The sequence below is a fragment of the Oncorhynchus kisutch genome, unplaced genomic scaffold (assembly GCF_002021735.2).
Source record: "Oncorhynchus kisutch isolate 150728-3 unplaced genomic scaffold, Okis_V2 Okis06b-Okis10b_hom, whole genome shotgun sequence".
In the NCBI taxonomy this organism is placed as follows: domain Eukaryota; kingdom Metazoa; phylum Chordata; class Actinopteri; order Salmoniformes; family Salmonidae; genus Oncorhynchus; species Oncorhynchus kisutch.
Window position 1 is genome coordinate 10,381,350 of NW_022261983.1, and position 24,470 is coordinate 10,405,819.

At 41.3% G+C, this 24,470-nt stretch overlaps 2 protein-coding genes across 8 annotated transcripts; one reads left to right on the plus strand and one right to left on the minus strand.

Moving 5' to 3' along the window:
- Window positions 1–19: 19 nt before the first annotated feature.
- jmjd8 (jumonji domain containing 8) lies at window positions 20–4,914 on the minus strand. Of its 3 annotated transcripts, none has more exons than XM_031813913.1 (10): window positions 4,683–4,858; window positions 4,421–4,516; window positions 4,218–4,266; window positions 4,019–4,115; window positions 3,864–3,932; window positions 3,560–3,679; window positions 3,204–3,280; window positions 2,753–2,820; window positions 1,455–1,586; window positions 20–850 (listed from the first exon to the last, which is right to left on the minus strand). In XM_031813913.1, the coding sequence occupies exons 1-9, from the start codon at window positions 4,769–4,771 to the stop codon at window positions 1,478–1,480; spliced, it is 774 nt and encodes a 257-aa protein (XP_031669773.1). In that variant the 5' UTR covers window positions 4,772–4,858; the 3' UTR covers window positions 20–850; window positions 1,455–1,477. The 3 variants fall into 3 exon arrangements, with proteins under 3 accessions (XP_031669773.1, XP_031669774.1, XP_020325155.1); XM_031813914.1 differs by having other exon boundaries at window positions 3,228–3,280; window positions 4,683–4,857; XM_020469566.2 differs by lacking the exon at window positions 3,204–3,280 and having other exon boundaries at window positions 4,683–4,914.
- On the plus strand, window positions 3,857–24,128 carry LOC109877275 (NLR family CARD domain-containing protein 3). 5 transcript variants are annotated; one of them, XM_031813904.1, is made up of 10 exons: window positions 3,858–3,960; window positions 16,693–17,551; window positions 17,819–17,932; window positions 18,056–18,169; window positions 18,278–18,343; window positions 18,813–20,579; window positions 20,737–20,910; window positions 21,537–21,710; window positions 22,114–22,285; window positions 22,554–24,128. In XM_031813904.1, the coding sequence occupies exons 2-10, from the start codon at window positions 17,385–17,387 to the stop codon at window positions 22,560–22,562; spliced, it is 2,757 nt and encodes a 918-aa protein (XP_031669764.1). In that variant the 5' UTR covers window positions 3,858–3,960; window positions 16,693–17,384; the 3' UTR covers window positions 22,563–24,128. The 5 variants fall into 5 exon arrangements, with proteins under 5 accessions (XP_031669768.1, XP_031669764.1, XP_031669767.1 ...); XM_031813907.1 differs by having other exon boundaries at window positions 18,281–18,343; XM_031813905.1 differs by lacking the exon at window positions 3,858–3,960 and adding an exon at window positions 6,663–6,753.
- The last annotated feature ends 342 nt before the right edge of the window (window positions 24,129–24,470 follow it).

Here is a 24,470-nt window from a genome sequence, read left to right on the forward strand (position 1 = left end):
CAAGATACAAATGTCCATCTTATTTTCAAGTATTTTATTTTCTTTAAAAATAAATGTCAAATATATTAGCTGCATTTGACCTAGTTGGCCCGGTACCATGGAACCGATGGGGAAAGTCCCAGGAGTGGAAACGGCAGGAAAACAGGCAGGAAAACAGTGTGTGACTTCCAGGGAATACAGTCAGAACAAGCCACACTCATCTCCTATTGGTCAGTAGACCTTCCAATAGTCTTTGATCGCTTTGTTTCTTTGTCTTTGAACAGATGGACCACTGATCTACATAGTAGTTATGACGACAACGGAAATACAGCTTTTGATGACTTTTTGGGCAGTTTTCAGTTGACAGGAGTGGTGTGGTGCCATTTCAGTTGACAGGAGTGGTGTGGTGCCATTTCAGTTGACAGGAGTGGTGTGGTGCCATTTCAGTTGACAGGAGTGGTGTGGTGCCATTTCAGTTGACAGGAGTGGTGTGGTGCCATTTCAGTTGACAGGAGTGGTGTGGTGCCATTTCAGTTGACAGGAGTGGTGTGGTGCCATTTCAGTTGACATGATACTTTTGAAAAGTGCATCCTTCCTGCTCCCCCTCACTAATCAGGAACCTGTGTGTGTGTGAACTGTGCTATCTGAGGGGGAGGGGAGGGGGTGTTGAGAACTGTGCAAGAAATCTATGATTTCCTCAGAGTGGAAAAAGGAATGATGCATGTTGAAAGTATTCTAAGAGGGCTTTGGTCACGGGGCAATGACCCTTAGTCTGTTGCAGGGTCAGGGGTCAGCCCAGGAAGGTGGATATGAAGACACTGGTGTCCAGATTGAGCGTGGCGTGCCACCAGCGGTCAGGGAAATACAGCACCTATCAGCAACAACACAGTCAGTGACATTGGAGTGACAAGTCATTAATACCTGATATTATTATCTTCCTGCTTTGCCTTGGTAAGGCAAGAAATCATCTGAATGCAGCCTATCATTCCAATTCAGTGAAAACAATGGCTCAAAAGTCATGTTTGCCTCAAACGTAGTGACCCCATGGTTGTTTTAAGTGTTTAAAATATTCCATAGTTGAAATTTCAAAAATAAATATGGCCTCAAATGCCTCAAAAGTAAATTTAGCTCATGTTAGTGACCCATGGTTGATAAATGTGTAACATTTCATGGTGGAAATTCCTCCAAATGATGACCCCTCTGATTGTTATCCTCATTCTATGTTGGAAAATGCATACAACATTATTTTAGCTGATGTTAGTGACCTGTGTAGATGGAGGGTGACAGTTAAAAGTATTCCGATATTCAACCACAGTCTAATCTATTATGGCTGCGTCGGCACAGGCAGACCAATTCTGATCTCTTGACCAATTATTGTAAAAAGAGCTGATCTGATTGGTCAAAAGATTAATTAGTAGAAGGAAGGAGAGATCTGAATTGGGCTGTGAACACAGCCTTAATGGTAGTTTTCTGACCTCTCCTGGCCGGATGGTGCACTCTATGGGCTTCTCCTCAAGCAGGTAAGGGTATGTGTCTTTGACCCAGGACAGGGTGGTGTAGTTGGGGTGGAAATGGGGCGCCTTGTCCGGGGGGTACAGGAACCAGCGCTGTGGTGGTTGGAGAATGAAAATGTATCTCGTACTGTTGTGTTTAACAGACGTGCATCAATTACAACAAGGTAGTGTAGCGTGCTAAGGCTAACATCATCGATTACAACAAGGTAGTGTAGCGTGCTAAGGCTAACATCATCGATTACAACAAGGTAGTGTAGCGTGCTAAGGCTAACAGCATCAATGACAAGGTAGTGTAATGTGCTAAGGCTAACAGCATCAATTACAAGGTAGTGTAGATGTTGAGGCTGACCCTGGATTCAGGCTTACACCAGCCTACCTACTGGTGCTGGACCAATGTTAATATTAACCAGGTGTCATTAGGGAGGCTGGGACAGCTGTAACCTGGTGTCATTAGGGACGCTGGGACAGCTGTAACCTGGTGTCATTAGGGACGCTGGGACAGCTGTAACCTGGTGTCATTGGGGAGGCTGGGACAGCTGTAACCTGGTGTCATTGGGGAGGCTGGGACAGCTGTAACCTGGTGTCACTAGGGACGCTGGGACAGCTGTAACCTGGTGTCATTAGGGACGCTGGGACAGCTGTAACCTGGTGTCATTGGGGAGGCTGGGACAGCTGTAACCTGGTGTCATTGGGGAGGCTGGGACAGCTGTAACCTGGTGTCACTAGGGACGCTGGGACAGCTGTAACCTGGTGTCATTAGGGACGCTGGGACAGCTGTAACCTGGTGTCATTAGGGACGCTGGGACAGCTGTAACCTGGTGTCATTAGGGAGGCTGGGACAGCTGTAACCTGGTGTCATTAGGGAGGCTGGGACAGCTGTAACCTGGTGTCATTAGGGAGGCTGGGACAGCTGTAACCTGGTGTCATTAGGGACGCTGGGACAGCTGTAACCTGGTGTCATTAGGGAGGCTGGGACAGCTGTAACCTGGTGTCATTAGGGAGGCTGGGACAGCTGTAACCTGGTGTCATTAGGGACGCTGGGACAGCTGTATTTGAAACATGTTCATTTTGTTTGTCGTTTCCCCATTTATTCCTCTTTCTTCAAGGTCCTATTGTTGTTTTATTGATGTAAAGTGTGTTGTGACTCATGTGAAATGCACTTTAAATAAATCTGACTTGATTTTAAGATATTCTTAGGAGAAAATATGAAGCATAAGGTGGACCATGATTTGATAGACAGTTGTTAATGTGTTGTTTACCTTCCTGCCATAGATGACCTCAGAGTAGCCAGGTCCATGCCAATGGAAGGGCACACCGGTTCCCGGGCCTGGTTGGGTGGGTAGATAAAGGCACAGGAGGTAAGCTTCAACAGAGGATGACAGCCTGTTCTTTACAGTCACCACAGTAACTGGCTGTATGTATCACACACACTATTAAGATGTCCTCTTCTCACAGATGCATCAGTGTGTATGGAGGTTTGTTCAGCTCTCTGCCAAACTGATAGCTGCAGGTGGCAGTTAATGCATCAGAGTTTAGCCTCTTGCCTCATACTCTGTGTCCGGTACAAGTCGCTCTGCTACTGATGGTAACGCCATATGCAGCTGTACGACATGATTCTGATATCCAACCCTTGACCCTGGTATTAGTGCAATCCACAATATATTAATAATAATAATAATAATATACACTGTGTACAAACATGAGGAACACCTGCTCTTTCCATGACGAACTGACCAGGTGAAAGCTATGATCCCTTATTGATGTCACTTGGTAAATCCACTTCAAATCTGTGTAGATGAAGGGAAGGAGACAGGTTAAAGAATGATTTTTAAGCCTCGAGACGTGGATTTTGTATGTGTGCCATTCAGAGGATATTTAAGTGCCTTTTGAATGGGGTATGGTAGTAGGTGCCAGGTGCACCGGTTTGTGTCAAGAGCTGTAACACTGGGTTTTTCACGCTCAACGGTTTCCGGTGTGTATCAAGAATGGTCCACCACTCAAAGGACATCCAGCCAACTTGACACAACAGTGGGAAGCTGTACTAACAGCCATACAGATCCACTGACCTGCGATCCCAAAGCTGTAGGCCCCCGTGGTGTGAGGCAGCATGTAGCGTGGTGCCTTGTAGTTCTCAAACAGAGAGTGCCACTCCGTGAAGTTGTTGTCCCCAAAGAAATACAGAGTGTCTGTCAAAGAGAGACCGGGTGAGATACAGAATGTGTGGCTGTGGGAACTTTACATTGTTTCTGTTAATGCTTTGCCTTTTCAGCGTGATCACATAACATGTTGTATTATATTACGGATCATGGTTTGTCTGTTGAGCTCATGTACTGTACAACGACCATTAGGTGTTCCAGACAGCAAACTCACCACTGCCCAGTGTGTCCAAAGACTGAGGCCTCAGCAGCAAGTCCACAAACTCCTCAAACCGGACATCCACTGAATGATAATGAAGAGGCAAAGTAAGGTACTACAAATAGAGAACACTGAATACCTTCTAGGATGACTACATTGTGTGTGTGTACCTTTCCTGTAAGAGTAGGTGTTGGCAGTACTGAGCCTCACCATCCTCTCTCCATACTGCTGCAGCAGGCTCGACTTGGAGCACAAGAACTGGAATTTCTGAAAACAAAACAATTACATTCACCAGAGCCATTGCTATACTGATAGTAAGGCCTATGAGACAAGGTGATTTTTGGAATTGCTTTTTTGATTCACACGTACCGTATTGTCAGAGAAACCTTTCAGGATGACTGGTTTGGAGTAGGCATATCTGGGAATAAAACGAAGTGTGTTACACACACTGGTGCAAAACTAGATAGAAAAGAGGTGTTTCCAATGTATGGGTGCAGAACACACACAGTGTAATGATTTACAGACTACAAACACACCCAGGCTGAACACATGAAATAGGCTACAGTACGTACTGTTGGATAAACTGGCGATGTGATAACGAAGCTTTGTCCCAGATGTCAATGTTGCAAGGACCCTCATCAGTCAAACTGTATTCTGAATTTGACGACCTGCATGCGAGGGGAAAATGCTTTTTGGGCTACGAATACTAGTATTATTGAATGCATGTAAGAGTTAGATAGATTAAAAGTTCAAATCTGTGGAAAAATTAAGAATAGAATTAGCCGTCATTTATAGATGGTCAAAGACGTAATTTATCCTAAAATAACCACTCACCAGCCTCCGTCATTCTCCGACACCGGTGCATCTAAAGCCGATCTCCAAAACAATAGGAGAAACACTTGTATTCCGAGTTTATATTCCATATGGAAATAGCTTTACAGTGCTTCGCAAGTACGCCTCATGTCCGTATACCTTTTATGACGTTACGTATTTCTAATAGAAAGGCTTTAGATTGCTCCTGCCGGTTGTGCCAATGCCCATTGGCTATTGATTTCCTACTTCCTGAAGTGTAGTGTTCATATGGACCAATCACATTTGACCAACGAGCTGTCTGGATCTACAAGAAGTACAATTTGTATTGTTTTTGGCTAGACGGGATGCAGCTAAGTGATCTTTCGTAGCATGTTAGGAGAATTTACAGCAGATTAGGTAATTCATGTACCAGGTAAGGAGAATTAGGTTGAGGTTAGGAAATGGGCTAGGGTTTGCTAGCATTCTCCCTGACGCCACTGTAACATGCACATTTTGACGTTACTTTGAAATTAGCTGCATCCCTTCCAGCAATGACCATTTGAATTGCACAAATGTAATACATTGCATACGGTACATTTAATTTGTATTTTTGTTTAAACTGATGAAAGGGCATACATTTTCTCCACAACTCTTTTTAATTGTCCTTCACAGACTTTGACAATATTTATTTTGGCAGAATTATATACAAAAATAGCCAGGTATAACGTTTGCTTGGTATAGTATATTTCTGTTTGTATACCACAGATCACCTTTTGATGAATACATGTAAACTCAGCAAAAAAAGAAATGTCCTCTCTGTCAACTGCATATATTTCCAGCAAACTGAACATGTGTAAATATTTGTATGAACATAACAAGATTCAACATCTGAGACATAAACTGAACAAGTTCCACAGACATGTGACTAACACACATAATAATGTGTCCTTGAACAAAGGGGGGGGGGGGGGGGGGGGGTCAAAACCAAAAGTAACAGTCAGTATCTGATGTGGCCACCAGCTGCACTAAGTACTGCAGTGCGATCTCATCATGAAGTGCACCTGATTAGCCAGTTCTTGCTGTGAGGCGTTGCCCAACTCTTCCACCAAGGCACCTGCAAGTGGTCTGTCAGTGTGCTGTCTACAGTATAGCTTCCTTCACTGTCCCTGTAACATACTGGGCTAGAAATAGTGATCCTCTGCTCCTAAACACACGTGACCGTCCTCCTTGACAACGTACGAACCGATTTGAACTATAGAACAAATGTCTAATTTGATATGTCCATTGGCGACATTTCAAGCTAGCTGTGGAGTTGGCGACATTTCAAGCTAGCTGTGGAGTTGGCGACGTTTCGAGCTAGCTGTGGAGTTGGCGACATTTTGAGCTAGCTGTGGAGTTGGCGACATTTCGAGCTAGCTGTGGAGTTGGCGACATTTCGAGCTAGCTGTGGAGTTGGCAACATTTCATCTAGCTGTGGAGTTGGCATACGGCACCTTTTTAACTCTGCTGCATATGCTCACATGGTGTCTTAACGTTGTTATGTGGATGACACTCAACTCTTTTTTTCCCCCCTTCCTCCCCTCTGACACCCATGTGGTGACACGTATCTCGGCTGGGTTTCTGGCCTACCTACCACTTCAAGCTCAGTCTTGACTAGACGAGGAGAGAGCTGCTCTTCCTCCCGAGGAAGGCCTGCCCACTCCAAGACCTCTTAATCACAGTTGATAACTCTGATTCTATGTACTGTATATACCAGTGGAGGCTACTGAAGGGAGGACGGCTCATAATAATGGCTGAAATGGAGTGAATGGAATGGTATCAAACATGAGCTAGATACCATTCCATTCACTCCATTCCAGCCATTATACACCACTCCAGCCATTATTATGAGCTGTCCTCCCCTCAAGAAATACTGTTTACATTTGTTCCAAAAGCCAGTGAAAACGAGACTTGGTAGTGCAAGACTATGATTGGGTTGACACATTTCAGACCCGTTCTTATTCCAGTTGGAATCCTTATTGGTGAAACTGCCACGCCCGTTTGGGATATTACAACAACAAAGAAGTTACTGCAAACAACGAACACTGTTATTTCCCCTTGGGCATCATTGCAGGTGAGATAGAACATGCTGCCGGACACTCCTCTCCTCCGTTTCCTAAACAAAACAAAAACACTGATATTTCCCCTTGGGCATCATTGCACCAGCGATAGAATAGCAACATATGTAATGTCCCCAAAACAATACCACGATGCGCAACACCCCCCAGCTCTGCTTTGTGAATAAAACTAAAACAATACCACGATGCGCAACACCCCCCAGCTCTGCTTTGTCAATAAAACTAAAACAATAACAACATCTGTGGGGTGGACAGTGGCACTATTTCCTCTACTGCAGATTTCCATCTTTAAAAGTGAACAAAGGGGCTTTCACCTGTACAGTCAGTTCCATTCAGAGCCTACTTAAATGACGGGAGGATTGCTGATAGTTTTAAAAGGGGCCATGCATTTGTCTGTAGGCCTGTTTGCAGTTCCATAGACATGTTCAGTAGTTGAAAAATATGTTTTTATGTGAATGTGAAATAGGGAAGTCAATATGCCTGAACTAGATGTAAGTTTTCCATTGCAAAATGTTTTGCTTTAGTGTGCCCATATTGAACACATCCCAGCAAGGGATTAGATCTTCAGCAGGAACATAAACAAATAAAGAAAATATTTATACCCATCATTGTGAAACAAAAGGTTGTGATGCAGTTATGCCCTCAGAAACCCATGTTATGATGCTGGTTCTTTGTTGCCACTGACAACTAAAACAACCAAAGCGTTGTCATCAGACAACTGGAGGCGTGAATATTCTTCTTCGATGAGGTTTAATGGCGATTGACATCCATATTATATTGCATTACCTCCACCAAATACACTATATATACAAAAGTATGTGGACACTCCTTCAAATGAGTGGATTCTGCCATTTCAGCCACACCTGTTGCTGACAGGTGTATGCAATTGAGCACACAGTCATGCAATCTCCATAGACAAACATTGTCCGTAGACAGGCCTTACTGATGTTCTCAGTGAATTTCAATGTGGCACCATCATAGGATGCCACCTTTCCAACAAGTCAGTTCATCAAATTTCTGCCCTGCTAGAGCTACCTCAGTCAACTGTAAGTGCTGCTATTGTGAAGTGGAAACATCTAGGAGCTACAACGACTCATCCCCTGGCCACACAAGCTCACAGAACAGAGTGCTTTACGGTTGCAACACTCACTACTAAGTTCCAAACTGCCTCTGGAAGCAACGTCAGCACAATAACTGTTCGTCAGGAGCTTACTAAAATGGGCCTCCATGGTCGAGCAGCCGCACACAAGCCTAAGATCACCATGCGCAATGCCAAGCGTCGGCTGGAGTCATGTAAAGCTTGTCGCCATTGGACTCTGGAGCAGTGGAAACGTGTTCTCCTGAGTTATAAATCAAGCTTCACCATCTGGCAGTCCGACGGACTAATATGGGTTTGGCGGATTCCTGGAGAACGCTACCTGCACCAATGCATAGTGCCAACTGTAAAATTTGGTGGAGGAGGAATAATAGTCTGGGGCTGTTTTTCATGGTTCAGGCTACGCCCCTTAGTTCCAGTGAACGGAAATCTTAATGCTACAGCATACAATGACATTCTAGACAATTTTGTTCTTCCAATATGCATGCCAGCAAAGCCACAGCAACTCCCGGCACACACAACCTCCGCTCCAGGCCGGCGGCTGGGAGAGAGTCAAATGTACATTCTAATAGGTCTATTTCCCCAACATTGGAATGATATTCTAATGTTATACATTTCCATAACCTAAATAATTACATATGCGATGCATATATAGCCATATCATTGTTTGAAACCTGGACATAAACTATTTTACCTTGCTTTTAAAAGCCTACCGTCAAAATCCGACCATTAGAAAAAAAGCTAAGATTTCCTGACATGTCATTGAAACCATTTCTTCAACTGTCCAAAGGCCGTAAGGCGCAATCCTATTGTTGCATCTTCTGATACTCCCTCTTTCTACGTTTTTACCATTAGGCTGTATATCCATCTCTGTGGCATTATAAAAACCACTCGCATCAGCTGCACGTTTGAGAATGGTGTTCTCCCGTAGTAGCATTCTGGAACATTCACTCATGGCCGAGACAAGTGAAAACATTGCTGCGCTAATGTGAATTATTCATAGTTTATCAACTTTTAAGCTAAATGTTGTGGTATGTTTCATCAGCCTCGTCTTTATGTTTAAACATTTTAGTATGGAATCACTGTTGTATGCATTTCATATTTTTCTGGCCTATCGTCCTACAACTGTCCTAACGTCTGTTTTGAACAATCCCAGACATATTTTGTTATCGTCCTCGGGATGACGGGACGCTCCTGATTTCGAGCAATATAGAATTGTATAGTATACTTTAGAATCCCTTGATTGATTTAAAAACACAATACAACCACATGTGGATACAATGCATTTAGAAATGTGTTGAGAATAACACAAGTTAGTTCAATCAGCTAACCCACATTAAAAATACACACATGAAAAATATTATAGTCTAAATAAATGTGTATATACTGTAGTGTTTTTGCGGACATGACTAGTATATTGTAGTAACACCTGTCGACTAGGGTTACCTAAAATGGAACAACAACCAGACTATGCCTACTGTTTGATAAGGGGAAGGCCTCAACCAGGACATAAGACACACAGGTTTGCGATAGGCCACCTAGTGAGTTGGGTCAACAGTTCTGAGCAATGCAAGGACCAGACACAACACCTTAGCAAAAATATGTGTTATTAGAATTGTAACATCTAAACGTGAGGTTCTAGGCCCATTAAAGGGAAACAGTACAGAAGCTGATATAAAGAACTAGCTAAGTTTATTAAAGCTTGAAGGATTAAGTTTGCTTGTTTGACACAGATAAATAACACACATTAACAAGAGTATCTTCTTACATCTGTGACTTCCACTAGGTAGCCTTCTGAAGTAGAAAAATGCTTTAACAAAGATTCTACTGGCTAAGTTCACAGCATGACTAAAAACAGTGACCAACAATACTGTACTGCTGATGGTAAAGAAAGAACAGTTAACCACTGCACATACATAAACCATAGAAAGAACAGTTAACCACTGCATTTACATAAACCATAGAAAGAACAGTTAACCACTGCACATACATAAACCATAGAAAGAACAGTTAACCACTGCACTTACATAAACCATAGAAAGAACAGTTAACCACTGCATTTACATAAACCATAGAAAGAACAGTTAACCACTGCATTTACATAAACCATAGAAAGAACAGTTAACCACTGCATTTACATAAACCAGAGAAAGAACAGTTAACCACTGCATTTACATAAACCAGAGAAAGAACAGTTAACCACTGCATTTGCATAAACCATAAAAAGAACAGTTAACCACTGCACATACATAAACCATAAAAAGAACAGTTAACCACTGCATTTACATAAACCATAAAAAGAACAGTTAACCACTGCATTTACATAAACCATAGAAAGAACAGTTAACCACTGCATTTGCATAAACCATAAAAAGAACAGTTAACCACTGCACATACATAAACCATAAAAAGAACAGTTAACCACTGCATTTACATAAACCATAGAAAGAACAGTTAACCACTGCACTTACATAAACCATAGAAAGAACAGTTAACCACTGCACTTACATAAACCATAGAAAGAACAGTTAACCACTGCACTTACATAAACCATAGAAAGAACAGTTAACCACTGCACTTACATAAACCATAGAAAGAACAGTTAACCACTGCACTTACATAAACCATAGAAAGAACAGTTAACCACTGCACTTACATAAACCATAGAAAGAACAGTTAACCACTGCACTTACATAAACCATAGAAAGAACAGTTAACCACTGCACTTACATAAACCATCGAAAGAACAGTTAACCACTGCACTTACATAAACCATAGAAAGAACAGTTAACCACTGCATTTACATAAACCATAGAAAGAACAGTTAACCACTGCATTTACATAAACCATAGAAAGAACAGTTAACCACTGCATTTACATAAACCATAGAAAGAACAGTTAACCACTGCATTTACATAAACCATAGAGAGAACAGTTAACCACTGCATTTACATAAACCATAGAGAGAACAGTTAACCACTGCATTTACATAAACCACAGAGAGAGCAGTTAACCACTGCATTTGCATAAACCATAGAAATAACAGTTAACCACTGCATTTACATAAACCATAGAAAGAACAGTTAACCACTGCATTTGCATAAACCATAAAAAGAACAGTTAACCACTGCACTTGCATAAACCATAGAAAGAACAGTTAACCACTGCATTTACATAAACCATAGAAAGAACAGTTAACCACTACACTTACATAAACCATAGAAAGAACAGTTAACCACTGCATTTACATAAACCATAGAAAGAACAGTTAACCACTGCATTTACATAAACCATAGATATTTTAGAAACACATGACTTCACTTAGACAGTCAGTCACCTTAATGGAGGGCACTGCCAATAAAATGCCTGGACCTCAAACCAGCGCTCTCTCTCTCTGTCTCTCTGTCTCTGTCTCTCTCTGTGTATTAGTACTACAGTGTACTTCAGTCGTGTCAGGAAAAATGCTACAGTTATTCACTTGAGGACATCAGTATAGTATAGTAATGCTACAGTATTTAGACCATAGTATGACAGTATATTTTTATATGGGTAAAGCCTTGAAAATCAGTGACTACAAGAGTATTCTCTCCCATGGCAAACTGTTATCTGAGGATGATTTACTAATCCCACATTTTATTATTCATACATTTGGTTTATCTAAATCCAAAGTGTCACTTGGTATTAGTCAATTGAAATGAAGGGAAATAACATTGTGAGTAAAATTATTAATCAGTTAACTTAATCGATGACCGAAGATTTGAGCATTTGTGGCCTCGATTTAAAAAGACAATCCTAATTGATATATATTTTAAAATTTGCTTTCATAATTTTGATCATTATTTGTGATGCTGTGTATATTAGGTATGGAAGGTGTAGGCTGTATTATTATTATTATTATTATTATTATTATTATTAGTAGGCCTGTAAGTAGTAGTAGGCCTGTTAGTATTAGTAGTAGTAGGCCTGTAAGTAGTAGTAGGCCTGTTAGTATTAGTAGTAGTAGGCCTGTTAGTAGTAGGCCTGGTAGTAGTAGTAGTAGTATTAGTAGGCCTGTTAGTATTAGTAGGCCTGTTAGTATTAGTAGTAGTAGGCCTGTTAGTAGTAGGCCTGGTAGTAGTAGTAGGCCTGTTAGTAGTAGTAGTAGTAGTAGTAGTAGTAGGCCTGTTAGTAGTAGTAGTAGTAGTAGTAGTAGGCCTGTTAGTAGTAGTAGTAGTGGTAGTAGTAGTAGTAGTAGGCCTGTTCGTAGTAGTAGTAGTAGTAGGCCTGTTAGTAGTAGTAGTAGTAGTAGTAGGCCTGTTAGTAGTAGGCCTGGTAGTAGTAGTAGTAGGCCTGTTAGTATTAGTAGTAGTATTAGGCCTGTTAGTAGTAGGCCTGGTAGTAGTAGTAGTAGTATTAGTAGGCCTGTTAGTATTAGTAGGCCTGTTAGTATTAGTAGTAGTAGGCCTATTAGTAGTAGTAGGCCTGTTAGTAGTAGTAGTAGTAGGCCTGGTAGTAGTAGTAGTAGTAGGCCTGTTAGTAGTAGTAGGCCTGTTAGTAGTAGTAGTAGTAGTAGTAGTAGTAGGCCTGTTAGTAGTAGTAGTAGTAGGCCTGTTAGTAGTAGTAGTAGTAGTAGTAGGCCTGTTAGTAGTAGTAGTAGTAGTAGTAGTAGTAGTAGTAGGCCTGTTAGTAGTAGTAGTAGTAGGCCTGTTAGTAGTAGTAGTAGTAGTAGGCCTGTTAGTAGTAGTAGTAGTAGTAGGCCTGTTAGTAGTAGTAGTAGTAGTAGGCCTGTTAGTAGTAGTAGTAGTAGTAGGCCTGTTAGTAGTAGTAGTAGTAGTAGGCCTGTTAGTAGTAGTAGTAGTAGTAGGCCTGTTAGTAGTAGTAGTAGTAGTAGTAGTAGGCCTGTTAGTAGTAGTAGTAGTAGTAGTAGGCCTGTTAGTAGTAGTAGTAGTAGTAGGCCTGTTAGTAGTAGTAGTAGTAGGCCTGTTAGTAGTAGTAGTAGTAGTAGTAGGCCTGTTAGTAGTAGTAGTAGTAGTAGGCCTGTAGTAGTAGGTAGTAGTAGTAGTAGTAGTAGGCCTGTTAGTAGTAGTAGTAGTAGTAGTAGGCCTGTTAGTAGTAGTAGTAGTAGTAGGCCTGTTAGTAGTAGTAGTAGTAGTAGGCCTGTTAGTAGTAGTAGTAGTAGTAGTAGGCCTGTTAGTAGTAGTAGTAGTAGTAGTAGGCCTGTTAGTAGTAGTAGTAGTAGTAGTAGTAGGCCTGTTAGTAGTAGTAGTAGGCCTAGTAGTAGTAGGCCTGTTAGTAGTAGTAGTAGTAGTAGTAGTAGTAGTAGTAGTAGGCCTGTTAGTAGTAGGCCTGGTAGTAGTAGTAGGCCTGTTAGTAGTAGTAGTAGTAGTAGGCCTGTTAGTAGTAGGCCTGGTAGTAGTAGTAGTAGGCCTGTTAGTATTAGTAGTAGTAGGCCTGTTAGTAGTAGGCCTGGTAGTAGTAGTAGTATTAGTAGGCCTGTTAGTATTAGTAGGCCTGTTAGTATTAGTAGTAGTAGGCCTGTTAGTAGTAGGCCTGTTAGTAGTAGGCCTGGTAGTAGTAGTAGGCCTGTTAGTAGTAGTAGTAGTAGTAGTAGTAGTAGTAGGCCTGTTAGTAGTAGTAGTAGTAGGCCTGTTAGTAGTAGTAGGCCTGTTAGTAGTAGTAGTAGTAGTAGGCCTGTTAGTAGTAGTAGTAGTAGTAGTAGTAGTAGTAGTAGTAGTAGTAGTAGTAGGCCTGTTAGTAGTAGTAGTAGTAGTAGGCCTGTTAGTAGTAGTAGTAGGCCTGGTAGTAGTAGTAGTAGGCCTGTTAGTAGTAGTAGTAGGCCTGGTAGTAGTAGTAGTAGTAGTAGTAGTAGTAGTAGGCCTGTTAGTAGTAGTAGTAGTAGTAGTAGTAATAGTAGGCCTGTTAGTAGTAGTAGTAGTAGTAGGCCTGGTAGTGGTAGTAGTAGTAGTAGGCCTGGTAGTAGTAGGCCTGTTAGTAGTAGTAGTAGTAGGCCTGTTAGTAGTAGTAGTAGGCCTGGTAGTAGTAGTAGTAGTAGTAGTAGGCCTGTTAGTAGTAGTAGTAGGCCTGTTAGTAGTAGTAGTAGGCCTGTTATAGTAGTAGTGGTAGGCCTGTTAGTAGTAGCAGTAGTAGGCCTGTTAGTAGTAGTAATAGTAGTAGTAGTATGCCTGTTAGTAGTAGTAGTAGTAGTAGTAGTAGTAGGCCTGTTAGTAGTAGTAGTAGTAGTAGTAGTAGGCCTGTTAGTAGTAGTAGTAGTAGTAGTAGGCCTGTTAGTAGTAGTAGTAGTAGTAGTAGTAGGCCTGTTAGTAGTAGTAGTAGTAGTAGTAGTAGGCCTGTTAGTAGTAGTAGTAGTAGTAGTAGTAGTAGTAGTAGGCCTGTTAGTAGTAGTAGTAGTAGGCCTGTTAGTAGTAGTAGTAGTAGTAGTAGTAGTAGGCCTGTTAGTAGTAGTAGTAGTAGTAGTAGGCCTGTTAGTAGTAGTAGTAGTAGTAGGCCTGTTAGTAGTAGTAGTAGTAGTAGGCCTGTTAGTAGTAGTAGTTGTAGGCCTGTTAGTAGTAGTAGTAGTAGTAGGCCTAGTAGTAGTAGGCCTGTTAGTAGTAGTAGTAGTAGTAGTAATAGTAGGCCTGTTAGTAGTAGTAGTAGTAGTAGTAGGCCTGTTAGTAGTAGTAGTAGTAGTAGTAGTAGGCCTGGTAGTGGTAGTAGTAGTAGTAGTAGGCCTGGTAGTGGTAGTAGTAGTAGTAGTAGTAGGCCTGGTAGTAGTAGTAGTAGTAGTAGTAGGCCTGTTAGTAGTAGTAGTAGTAGGCCTGTTAGTAGTAGTAGTAGTAGTAGGCCTGGTAGTAGTAGTAGTAGTAGTAGTAGGCCTGTTAGTAGTAGTAGTAGGCCTGTTAGTAGTAGTAGTAGGCCTGTTAGTAGTAGTAGTAGGCCTGTTATAGTAGTAGTAGTAGTAGTAGGCCTGTTATAGTAGTAGTAGTAGGCCTGTTAGTAGTAGCAGTAGTAGGCCTGTTAGTAGTAGTAATAGTAGTAGTAGTATGCCTGTTAGTAGTAGTAGTAGTAGTAGTAGTAGTAGTAGTAGTAGTAGGCCTGGTAGTAGTAGTAGTAGTAGTAGGCCTGTTAGTAGTAGTAGGCCTGTTAGTAGTAGTAGTAGGCCTGTTAGTAGTAGTAGTAGGCCTGTTAGTAGTAGTAGTAGTAGTAGTAGGCCTGTTAGTAGTAGTAGTAGTAGTAGTAGGCCTGTTAGTAGTAGTAGTAGTAGTAGGCCTGTTAGTAGTAGTAGTAGTAGTAGGCCTGTTAGTAGTAGTAGTAGGCCTGTTAGTAGTAGTAGTAGTAGGCCTGTTAGTAGTAGTAGTAGTAGTAGTAGGCCTGTTAGTAGTAGTAGTAGTAGTAGGCCTGTTAGTAGTAGTAGCAGTAGTAGTAGGCCTGTTAGTAGTAGTAGCAGTAGTAGTAGGCCTATTAGTAGTAGTAGCAGTAGTAGTAGGCCTGTTAGTAGTAGTAGTAGTAGTCCTAGTAGTAGTAGTAGTAGTAGTAGTAGTAGTAGTAGTAGGCCTGTTAGTAGTAGTAGTAGTAGGCCTGTTAGTAGTAGTAGTAGTAGGCCTGTTAGTAGTAGTAGTAGGCCTGTTAGTAGTAGTAGTAGGCCTGTTAGTAGTAGTAGTAGTAGTAGGCCTGTTAGTAGTAGTAGTAGTGGCGGCAGGGTAGCCTAGTGGTTAGAGCATTGGACTAGTAACCGAAAGGTTGCAAGTTCAAATCCCCGAGCTGACAAGGTACAAAATCTGTCGTTCTGCCCCTGAACAGGCAGTTAACCCACTGTTCCTAGGCCGTCATTGAAAATAAGAATTTGTTCTTAACTGACTTGCCTGACTTGCCTGGTATATAGTAGTAGTAGTACTAGGCCTGGTATATAGTAGTGGTAGTAGTAGTAGTAGGCCTGTTAGTAGTAGTAGTAGTAGTAGGCCTGGTAGTAGTAGGCCTGTTAGTAGTAGTAGTAGTACTAGCAGCAGTAGCAGTATTTAGATGCCCTTCACAAACTAGTGTCAAAATAGTTTTGTATGGTATTGCTGCTGTTAGGTATATACGCCATTTTGTCTAGTTACAGTTGAATTATAGTTTAAAATAAAGTTGCTTGTCTTTAACCATAGTGAAATAAAAGGAGGCCATAGTGCCAAGTGCTTGGAGGATTTTAACATTCCATGTTAACCCTAACAACAGAATGGTGTGAGCGTACCCTAACAACAGAATGGTGTGAGCGTACCCTAACAACAGAATGGTGTGAGCGTACCCTAACAACAGAATGGTGTGAGCGTACCCTAACAACAGAATGGTGTGAGCGTACCCTAACAACAGAATGGTGTGAGCGTACCCTAACAACAGAATGGTGTGAGCGTACCCTAACAACAGAATGGTGTGAGCGTACCCTAACAACAGAATGGTGTGAGCGTACCCTAACAACAGAATGGTGTGAGCGTACCCTAACAACAGAATGGTGTGAGCGTACCCTAACAACAGAATGGTGTGGGCATACCCTAACAACAGAATGGTGTGGGCATACCCTAACAACAGAATGGTGTGGGCATACCCTAACAACAGAATGGTGTGAGCGTACCCTAACAACAGAATGGTGTGGGCATAAACATAAAAAATATTCACATCATTGACATTTATAAGGAAATGGAAAGCAATTTTGAAACGGACTGTTTGAGTTGAAAGTTTGGTGTGGGGGGTTAAAAGTGTTTTTTTCGAGTATAGGATGAGTCAACAACATTACTTGGGTATGAGTTAACAGAATATTAACTTTTAAAAGTGAGATTTTAACCATTTCTTCGGTGTGTGTCAAATAAAGTGCTTGGTGTGTTCACAGATCAGCACATCCTGATCAGAGGTCTGCCATGGATTCCCCCGAGGAGAGGCACATTGTAGGACCCCTTGTACACAGTTCATTTGAAAGGCTAATTTGACTCACCTGTGTTATTGTCATCATCAACCAACATTGTTAATAAACATTACATGACATTCTTAATTGAGATTACATTAGGCTGCTACCACGCCTGCAGTGCTAGCCACAGTATCCTTTTCAGATCTTAAGACGTTAAGACAATTTTCAGAGCAGATCAGAATCCCACTTGTGATTGGTGGATTATGTTTGTCTCCTAACATTGCTTTATTAAACTTGGAATATACTTCATGCTCAGGAGCAAGAAATTCCCCAACTATCCACATGCTATGTATCTCTGGTTTTCAATGCTCACAACTCTCAAATCAACCACACACTTCTAGCACATCATGTTTCTGTTCTATTCATTGATAGTGGTATCTACCCTGTATATAATCTGAACCTTTCAGAACTCTTATGACCTCAATGTTAAAATAGGGACTTTTTTTCTCCATTTCCTGCTTTCAGTTTAGTTGTGTTTTACTTGAGAAAGGATGCAAGCTGGGTTACACCAGTCTCAGAAGTTGTATTTCTGTTTAGCTTAAAAGTAATCTACCATTAGGCTGCAAGTGTTGTAAAGGGTGTTGTTTTTTAAAAGTCCAGTGTACAAGGGGGTCAAAATGAGTCTCTCTGGGGAGAATGAGGAGGCTGGCCCTCCCTCTAGTATCTGTGAAGAGACTGAAGAGGAAGCCACTGCTTCTAGAATGAGTCCCTCAGGGAGTGCGGGAGCGTTGTCCCTTAAAAGGAGTTTTCCAACGGAACAGGACACTGACAGGGAACATAAGAGGTAAGATCATCAAATAGGTGTGAAGGAGTTGAGAGTTTGTAACAACTATCTAACAAGCCAGTATTGTTGTGATTTGTCTTTATTTCATACAATAGATCAAGTGAATCAGACATTTTGTTGGATACATTTACTATATCACTAATCTATTCCTAGCTGTTATGTGAATTAAGACTGATGACAATTATAAAGTAACCATAGAAAAAACAGTTAAACATTTTTATAAGTGCGCGCACTCCATGTTGTATATTAATATCCTGCTCTAAACAGGATCAAGACAGACAGACCAGTCTCACCTGCACCTAGTGGTGTCTCCGTGAAGAGTGACCAGTCAATGGGACTTCCTATTCTCTTTAGGAAAGCAGAACGTTCCACTGTGCAAAGGTGAGATCTGAGACTATTCTTTCAAATCTGCAATCATGGGAAATACAAAAGTAAAACAAATCTTAAGTGTGTGAAAACTGTTCTATTTTGGAGACAAACATCCTGATTTAAACACTTAAATAGGATCAAGACAGGCAGACCAGTCTCACCTGCACCTAGTGGTATCTCCATGAAGAGTGACCAGTCCATGGGACTTCCTATTCTCTTCAGTGATGGAGAATTATTCGCTGGGAAAAGGTGAACTGAGACATAACATGGTGTTTGATTATGCCACATCCTTTTATTTACCATCTTCTGTATAGATGAAGACTGATGTTATTGCTCTCTGTGCTCATTTTTACCCAGCAGTATCTCTGAGGAGAATGACCAGTCAAGGGATCACCAACCCAGAGTCCCTACTGATGAGAAAGTGTGAGTGATCGCAGTTTACACTGCATCCTACCTGTTTTCTAGTTTATTTCACCATACATGTGTCTGATGACATCTAGTACCTTTACTCTGTGCATTTCCAGATAATAGCATCCAGTTCATCATTCAGGACGCCTCATTTAGCTTCTTATAGGATTTTAATTGTCTACAGGACATCATTCAGTCTGACTTTATACTAGAAATGTAAATAAAATAATAATATGATGACTATAATAGTGAGACTGGACCCAATGTTACACTTAACAATCAGGAGATGCAGAGTGCATTGTCTCTCAGTAATTGCACCATATTTTGTGGCTTCATTTTCACTTAGCCGAGCTAACTCTAGGATGTCAAACCATGTACTGGTTCGTCATTAATCACATTCAGGTTAGAGTTCATATTTTACATTTTTTTTACCCAAACAAATATAATTAAATTCAACAATGAACATATTTTTTTCCACACATAGGTACAACACTGTTTCCACTAAGACAGAAATCCAGGAGAAAATGAAATCCTACTTGAAGAATAGGGCATATTCTTTATTTGAAGGCTTTGAGGATCAAGCCAAAAAAACACCTCTTAACAACATCTACACAGAGCTCTACATCACACAAGGTGGAAGTGGAGAGGTTAATTATGAACATGAGGTAAGACAGATTGAGACAGCATGCAGGTTTCCAGTAGAACAAGAGACATCAATCCAACTCAATGACATCTTCAAACCCTTACCTGGACAAGACAAGCCTATCAGAACAGTGCTGACAAAGGGAGTTGCTGGCATTGGAAAAACAGTGTCTGTGCTGAAGTTCATGTTGGACTGGACTGAAGGAAAAGCAAATCAAGACATCCAGATCATCTTCCCACTTCCTTTTCGGGATCTGAACTTGATGAGAGATAAAAATCTAAGTCTGATAGAACTACTTCATCACTCCTTTAAAGAAACAAAAGTATCAGAAATCTCAGAAAACAAAAATATTGTGTTTGTTTTTGATGGTCTGGATGAATGTCGCCTTCCTCTGGACTTCCAGAATAATAAGATCTGCTGTGATGTCACAGAGTCAACTTCAGTGGATGTGTTGCTGACAAACCTCATCAAAGGGAATCTGCTTCGCTCTGCTCACATTTGGATAACCACCCGACCTGCAGCAGCCAATCAGATCCCCCCTGAGTGTGTTCACCAGGTGACAGAGGTACGAGGGTTCAATGACCTACAGAAGGAGGAATACTTCAGGAAGAGAATCTCTGAGGAGGACTTGGCCAGCAGAATCATCTCACACATAAAGACGTCAAGGAGCCTCCACATCATGTGCCACATTCCCGTCTTCTGTTGGATTTCAGCCACTGTAATAGAGAGACTATTGGTTGAAGCAGAGAGTCAAGCGATCCCCAAGAATCTGACTCAAATGTACGCTCACCTCATAATCTTCCAGTCAAAACTGAGGTGTCAGAAGTATCCTGTAAAGCCTTCCAACGATTTTTACTGGGATAAAGAGATGATTCAGGCACTAGGAAAATTGGCTTTTCAACAGCTAGAAAAAGGCCATCTGATATTCTATGAGGAAGACCTGAGAGAGTGTGACATTGACATCAAGGACGCGTCTGTGTACTCTGGAGTGTGCACTCAGATCTTCAGGGAAGAGTCTGGGCTTAACCAGATGAAGGTGTACTGCTTTGTACATCTGAGTATCCAGGAGTTTCTGGCTGCACTATATGTGTTCCTCATGTTCACTAACGACAACAACAATCTGATGACTAAAGAGAGATCCCTCCGCAACAAAAACAGTCTATATGAAGATGCAGTGGACAAGGCCTTGCAGTTTGAAAATGGCCATCTGGACCTTTTCCTCCGCTTCCTTCTAGGCCTTTCACATGAGTCCAATCAGCATCTCCTACAAGGCCTACTGACACCAACAGGAAGCAGCTCACAGAACAACAAGGAAACAGTCAAGTACATCAAGGAGAAGATCAGGAAGAACCTCCCCTTGGAGAGGTGTATCAATCTGTTCCACTGTCTGAATGAACTGAATGATCATTCTCTAGTGGAAGAGATCCAAAGCTACCTGAGATCAGGAAGTCTCTCAAAATCTAAACTCTCATCTGGACAGTGGTCAGCTCTGGTCTTCATGTTGCTGACCTCCGAGAAGCTGGATGTGTTTGACCTGAAGAAATACATCAGATCAGATGCGGCTCTTCTCAAACTTCTCCCAGTTGTCAGATCCTCTAGAACAGCCCTGTAAGTGCTTAGTCAAATTGATTTCCAAACAGCATGCTAATGTAACATAATAATGAGCATCAGTTTGAATGACTAGTTAGGCTGACAATTCAGTCCCAAACGGGGCATTTATTTGTGGGCACCTGGGTATCTTAAGATGCAGCTATGTTTTCCACAGGCTGAACGAATGTAAACTCACCAAGAAAAGCTTTGAGGCACTGGCTTCTGTTCTCAAATCAAACTCATGCTGTCTGAGAGTGCTGGACATGAGTGGCAATAAACTCCAGGATTCAGGAGTGAAGCTGCTCTCTGCTGGACTGGAGGATCCACACTGTAAACTGGAGACATTGAAGTGAGTGACTTTGTATTGAAGGAATTTTATTCCTCTGTTTTAATTCCCAATTAAAATGAAACACTCCTTTATTTTATAGGAATGGACAGAGCCAGGTCTTAAAGTCAAATAGCAGCCTTTATTCAAGAGAGTACTCCCGCAATACAGGTTACCACAGGTTATAAACTGAAAATGACGTCATTAGTTCCAATACCACCCCGCGCCATCTCCGTTCCAGTACAAAGGCTGTATCTCGAGCCTTCCCACATCCGTCTCCCTACCAATTTAATATAATTTACGAGTCAAGGTTTTCTCGTGTAGATAAGCATTCTAGCCAGTCTGATTCATTTGTACCAAGGAACAGATAGTCATTGTTCTAAACTCTTGACCACATTCACACATTATATTCGGTACTGGGATCAGATAAGAAAATTCATACATATACAGTAACATTTAGTATTTTGATTAGTACATCCTGATTGAAATGTATACATAATTAGTCATTATAGATCAAAAAAAAAATCCCTTAACACTTTGTGACTGTCTCCACTGTGAAGTGGATGTTGGAGATATGAAGATGTACATTCTTCATGTTGTAAATGTAGTTATAGATTTGTGTGGATTTCTAAACCGCATTATCTCTCCAGGTTGAATGATTGCAACCTAACTGAGAAATCCTGTGAGGTGCTGGCTTTAACTCTCAGCTCAAACACCTCAAGTTTGAGAGAGCTAGACCTGGGAGGAAATGAACTCCAGGATTCAGGAGTGAGATTCATCTGTGCTGGACTTGAGAATCCAAAATGTAAATTGGAGACACTGAGGTAAGGCTAACCCTCACAGAGTTTAACTTACATTTCACTTGGTCCTGGATTTAATCCAAGGCAGTGCACTGGACACCTGACAGTGTGACTTTCAAAGCCCATTCATGTTCAATCGACATGCGCTACATTTACAGTGAATGCGATTTCCACAAACATTGGGATAATGTTGTCAGCATTGTCGGCTGTCCAGTCTTTGCTCAAAACGTGGATTAAATTCCAACCTTGGTTTCTGATGTCATAATTGGGACTTGGTCTCTGATGCCATAATTGAGACTTGGTCTCTGATGTCATAATCAATGACAATTTGTCAGTTTTTATCATTAATTGTATCATCTTTAGATGCTAAACTGACATTTTCTGTAATATTTTATACTGTGTAACTCTTCTGCCTCACTTTCCACAGGCTGTCAGGCTGCAGCATCACAGAGGAAGGCTGTGCTTCTCTTGCTTCAGCTCTGAGGTCAAACCCCTCCCACCTGAAGGAGCTGGACCTGAGTGGCAATACTCCAGGAGTCTCTGGAGTAAAGCTGCTCTCTTCTGTACAAGAGGATCCCCTCTATACTGGAGACACTGGGGTGAGTTTTTTTAAGATCGCAGTTTTATGAACACAGTAATATAGTGAACAATTAGCCATTGTAGACATCCAGACACCCGGATCATATTCATTTGTGCAAACTGTAGCGAAACATTTTGTAACACATGCTAGTTTCTTATTGGATAAGTTCAGGTAGTTCCTGCCCGTTTTGTTCCGTGTTCTTCTCTTTGATGTCTAGTGAATACGACCCCTATATGTCTATGCTGCTGTATGAGGACTTAGATCCATTTCCCTTCTTTCCTTCCCAGGTTAAATGATTGACAGCTCACAGATTCAGTGAAGGAATGGCCTCAACTCCAAGTCCTTGGTTGTGGGAGTGCGCTGCAGTTAAATGCTTCTGGGACAGTTACAAATTAATTTCAAAGTGCTTCAATATAAATATTCAATGCTTCGAAATCGACAATGATAGCTCCTTGAATCAGAGAACCCTGGCAAAGTGGTGCGAGGAAAATAACCTCAACAAACACGTCACCGGGGGCACACTGCCTGCCCTCCAGGGCATCTACCCGGTGTCACAGGAAGGCCAAGAAGATCATCAAGGATCTCAGCCACCCGAGCCACAGCCTGTTCACCTCGCTACCATGTAGAAGGCGGAGACAGTACAGGTGCATCAAAACCGGGACAGAGAAACAGGACAGCTTTTATCTCCAGGCCATCAGACTGTTCAATAGGGGGGAGGGGTGGGTGGTTGGATAAATGGGATGAGAGGTTGAGGTCCACTTTGTTAGTTCTTGTTTGAATCCTGTACCAATATTTTTGATAATTGTACCTGTAACACCCCCCTCCCCCCAACAAGAAAATGGCAAAAGAAACTGGTCATTCAGTTTTATTACTTTTACTTCACCTCATTACACTGTAGTACATGGACTGACTGTTACTCCTGGCTGGAATGATGACTTGTCAATCTGTCAGTAAGTTGGCGTTATAGGTAATGTAAATATGGTTTGATGTTGGTTGTTTCTGTTGCGTGTCAGTGGACTGTGTGTTCTGTTAGCTCAGTAAAAAGCCATGTTATAATGACATCGTGTTATATCCATCATGTCTATACATATTGACTATAGTAGTAAGCTTCTTTAACTCAACAAACTTATTGTCTTCTTAGTAACTCTGCTGTGCATTTTACCAGACTGCTAGTGCAGCGGTTTAAGGTACTGTATCTCAATGCAAGAGGGGTTACTTAATGTCCCTGGTTCGAATCCAGGCTGTATTACATACGGCCGTGATTGGGAGTCCCATAGGGCGGCGCACAATTGGCCCAGCGTCGTATGGGTTTGGCCGTGGTAGGCCGTCATTGTAAAGACATCTGCTCTTTATTGCCTAGTTAAATAAACAAATATTTCAGTGTATTTGATTTCTCTATATTGTCTTGTGTGTTATACTAATTGCTTGGATTTCTATTGTAGCACCATGGGTTTCTGAAAAGCATGTTACAAATCAAATGTATTTTTATTACAGTAATGTACAATTACTCACATTGTATGTTAAATCTATGATAAACTGTATATTTCAAGTTAATAATAAAAATGAATAATATTCAAATTCATTTAAGTTCTATTTCTATTTTCATTTTCATAGTAAAGTTGTTATTCCTATTGTCATCTGTGCTTAACTCATTGAATGACTTGGGGCACTATTCAATCTGCATCACTGTAAAGTTGTTATTCCTATTGCCATCTGTGCTTAACTCATTGAATGACTTGGGGCACTATTCAATCTGCATCACTGTAAAGTTGTTATTCCTATTGTCATCTGTGCTTAACTCATTGAATGACTTGGGGCACTATTCAATCTGCATCACTGTAAAGTTGTTATTCCTATTGTCATCTGTGCTTAACTCATTGAATCACTTGGGGCACTATTCAATCTGCATCACTGTAAAGTTGTTATTCCTATTGTCATCTGTGCTTAACTCATTGAATGACTTGGGGCACTATTCAATCTGCATCACTGTAAAGTTGTTATTCCTATTGTCATCTGTGCTTAACTCATTGAATGACTTGGGGAACTATTCAATCTGCATCACTGTAAAGTTGTTATTCCTATTGTCATCTGTGCTTAACTCATTGAATGACTTGGGGCGCTATTCAATCTGCATCACTGTAAAGTTGTTATTCCTATTGCCATCTGTGCTTAACTCATTGAATGCCTTGGGGCGCTATTCAATC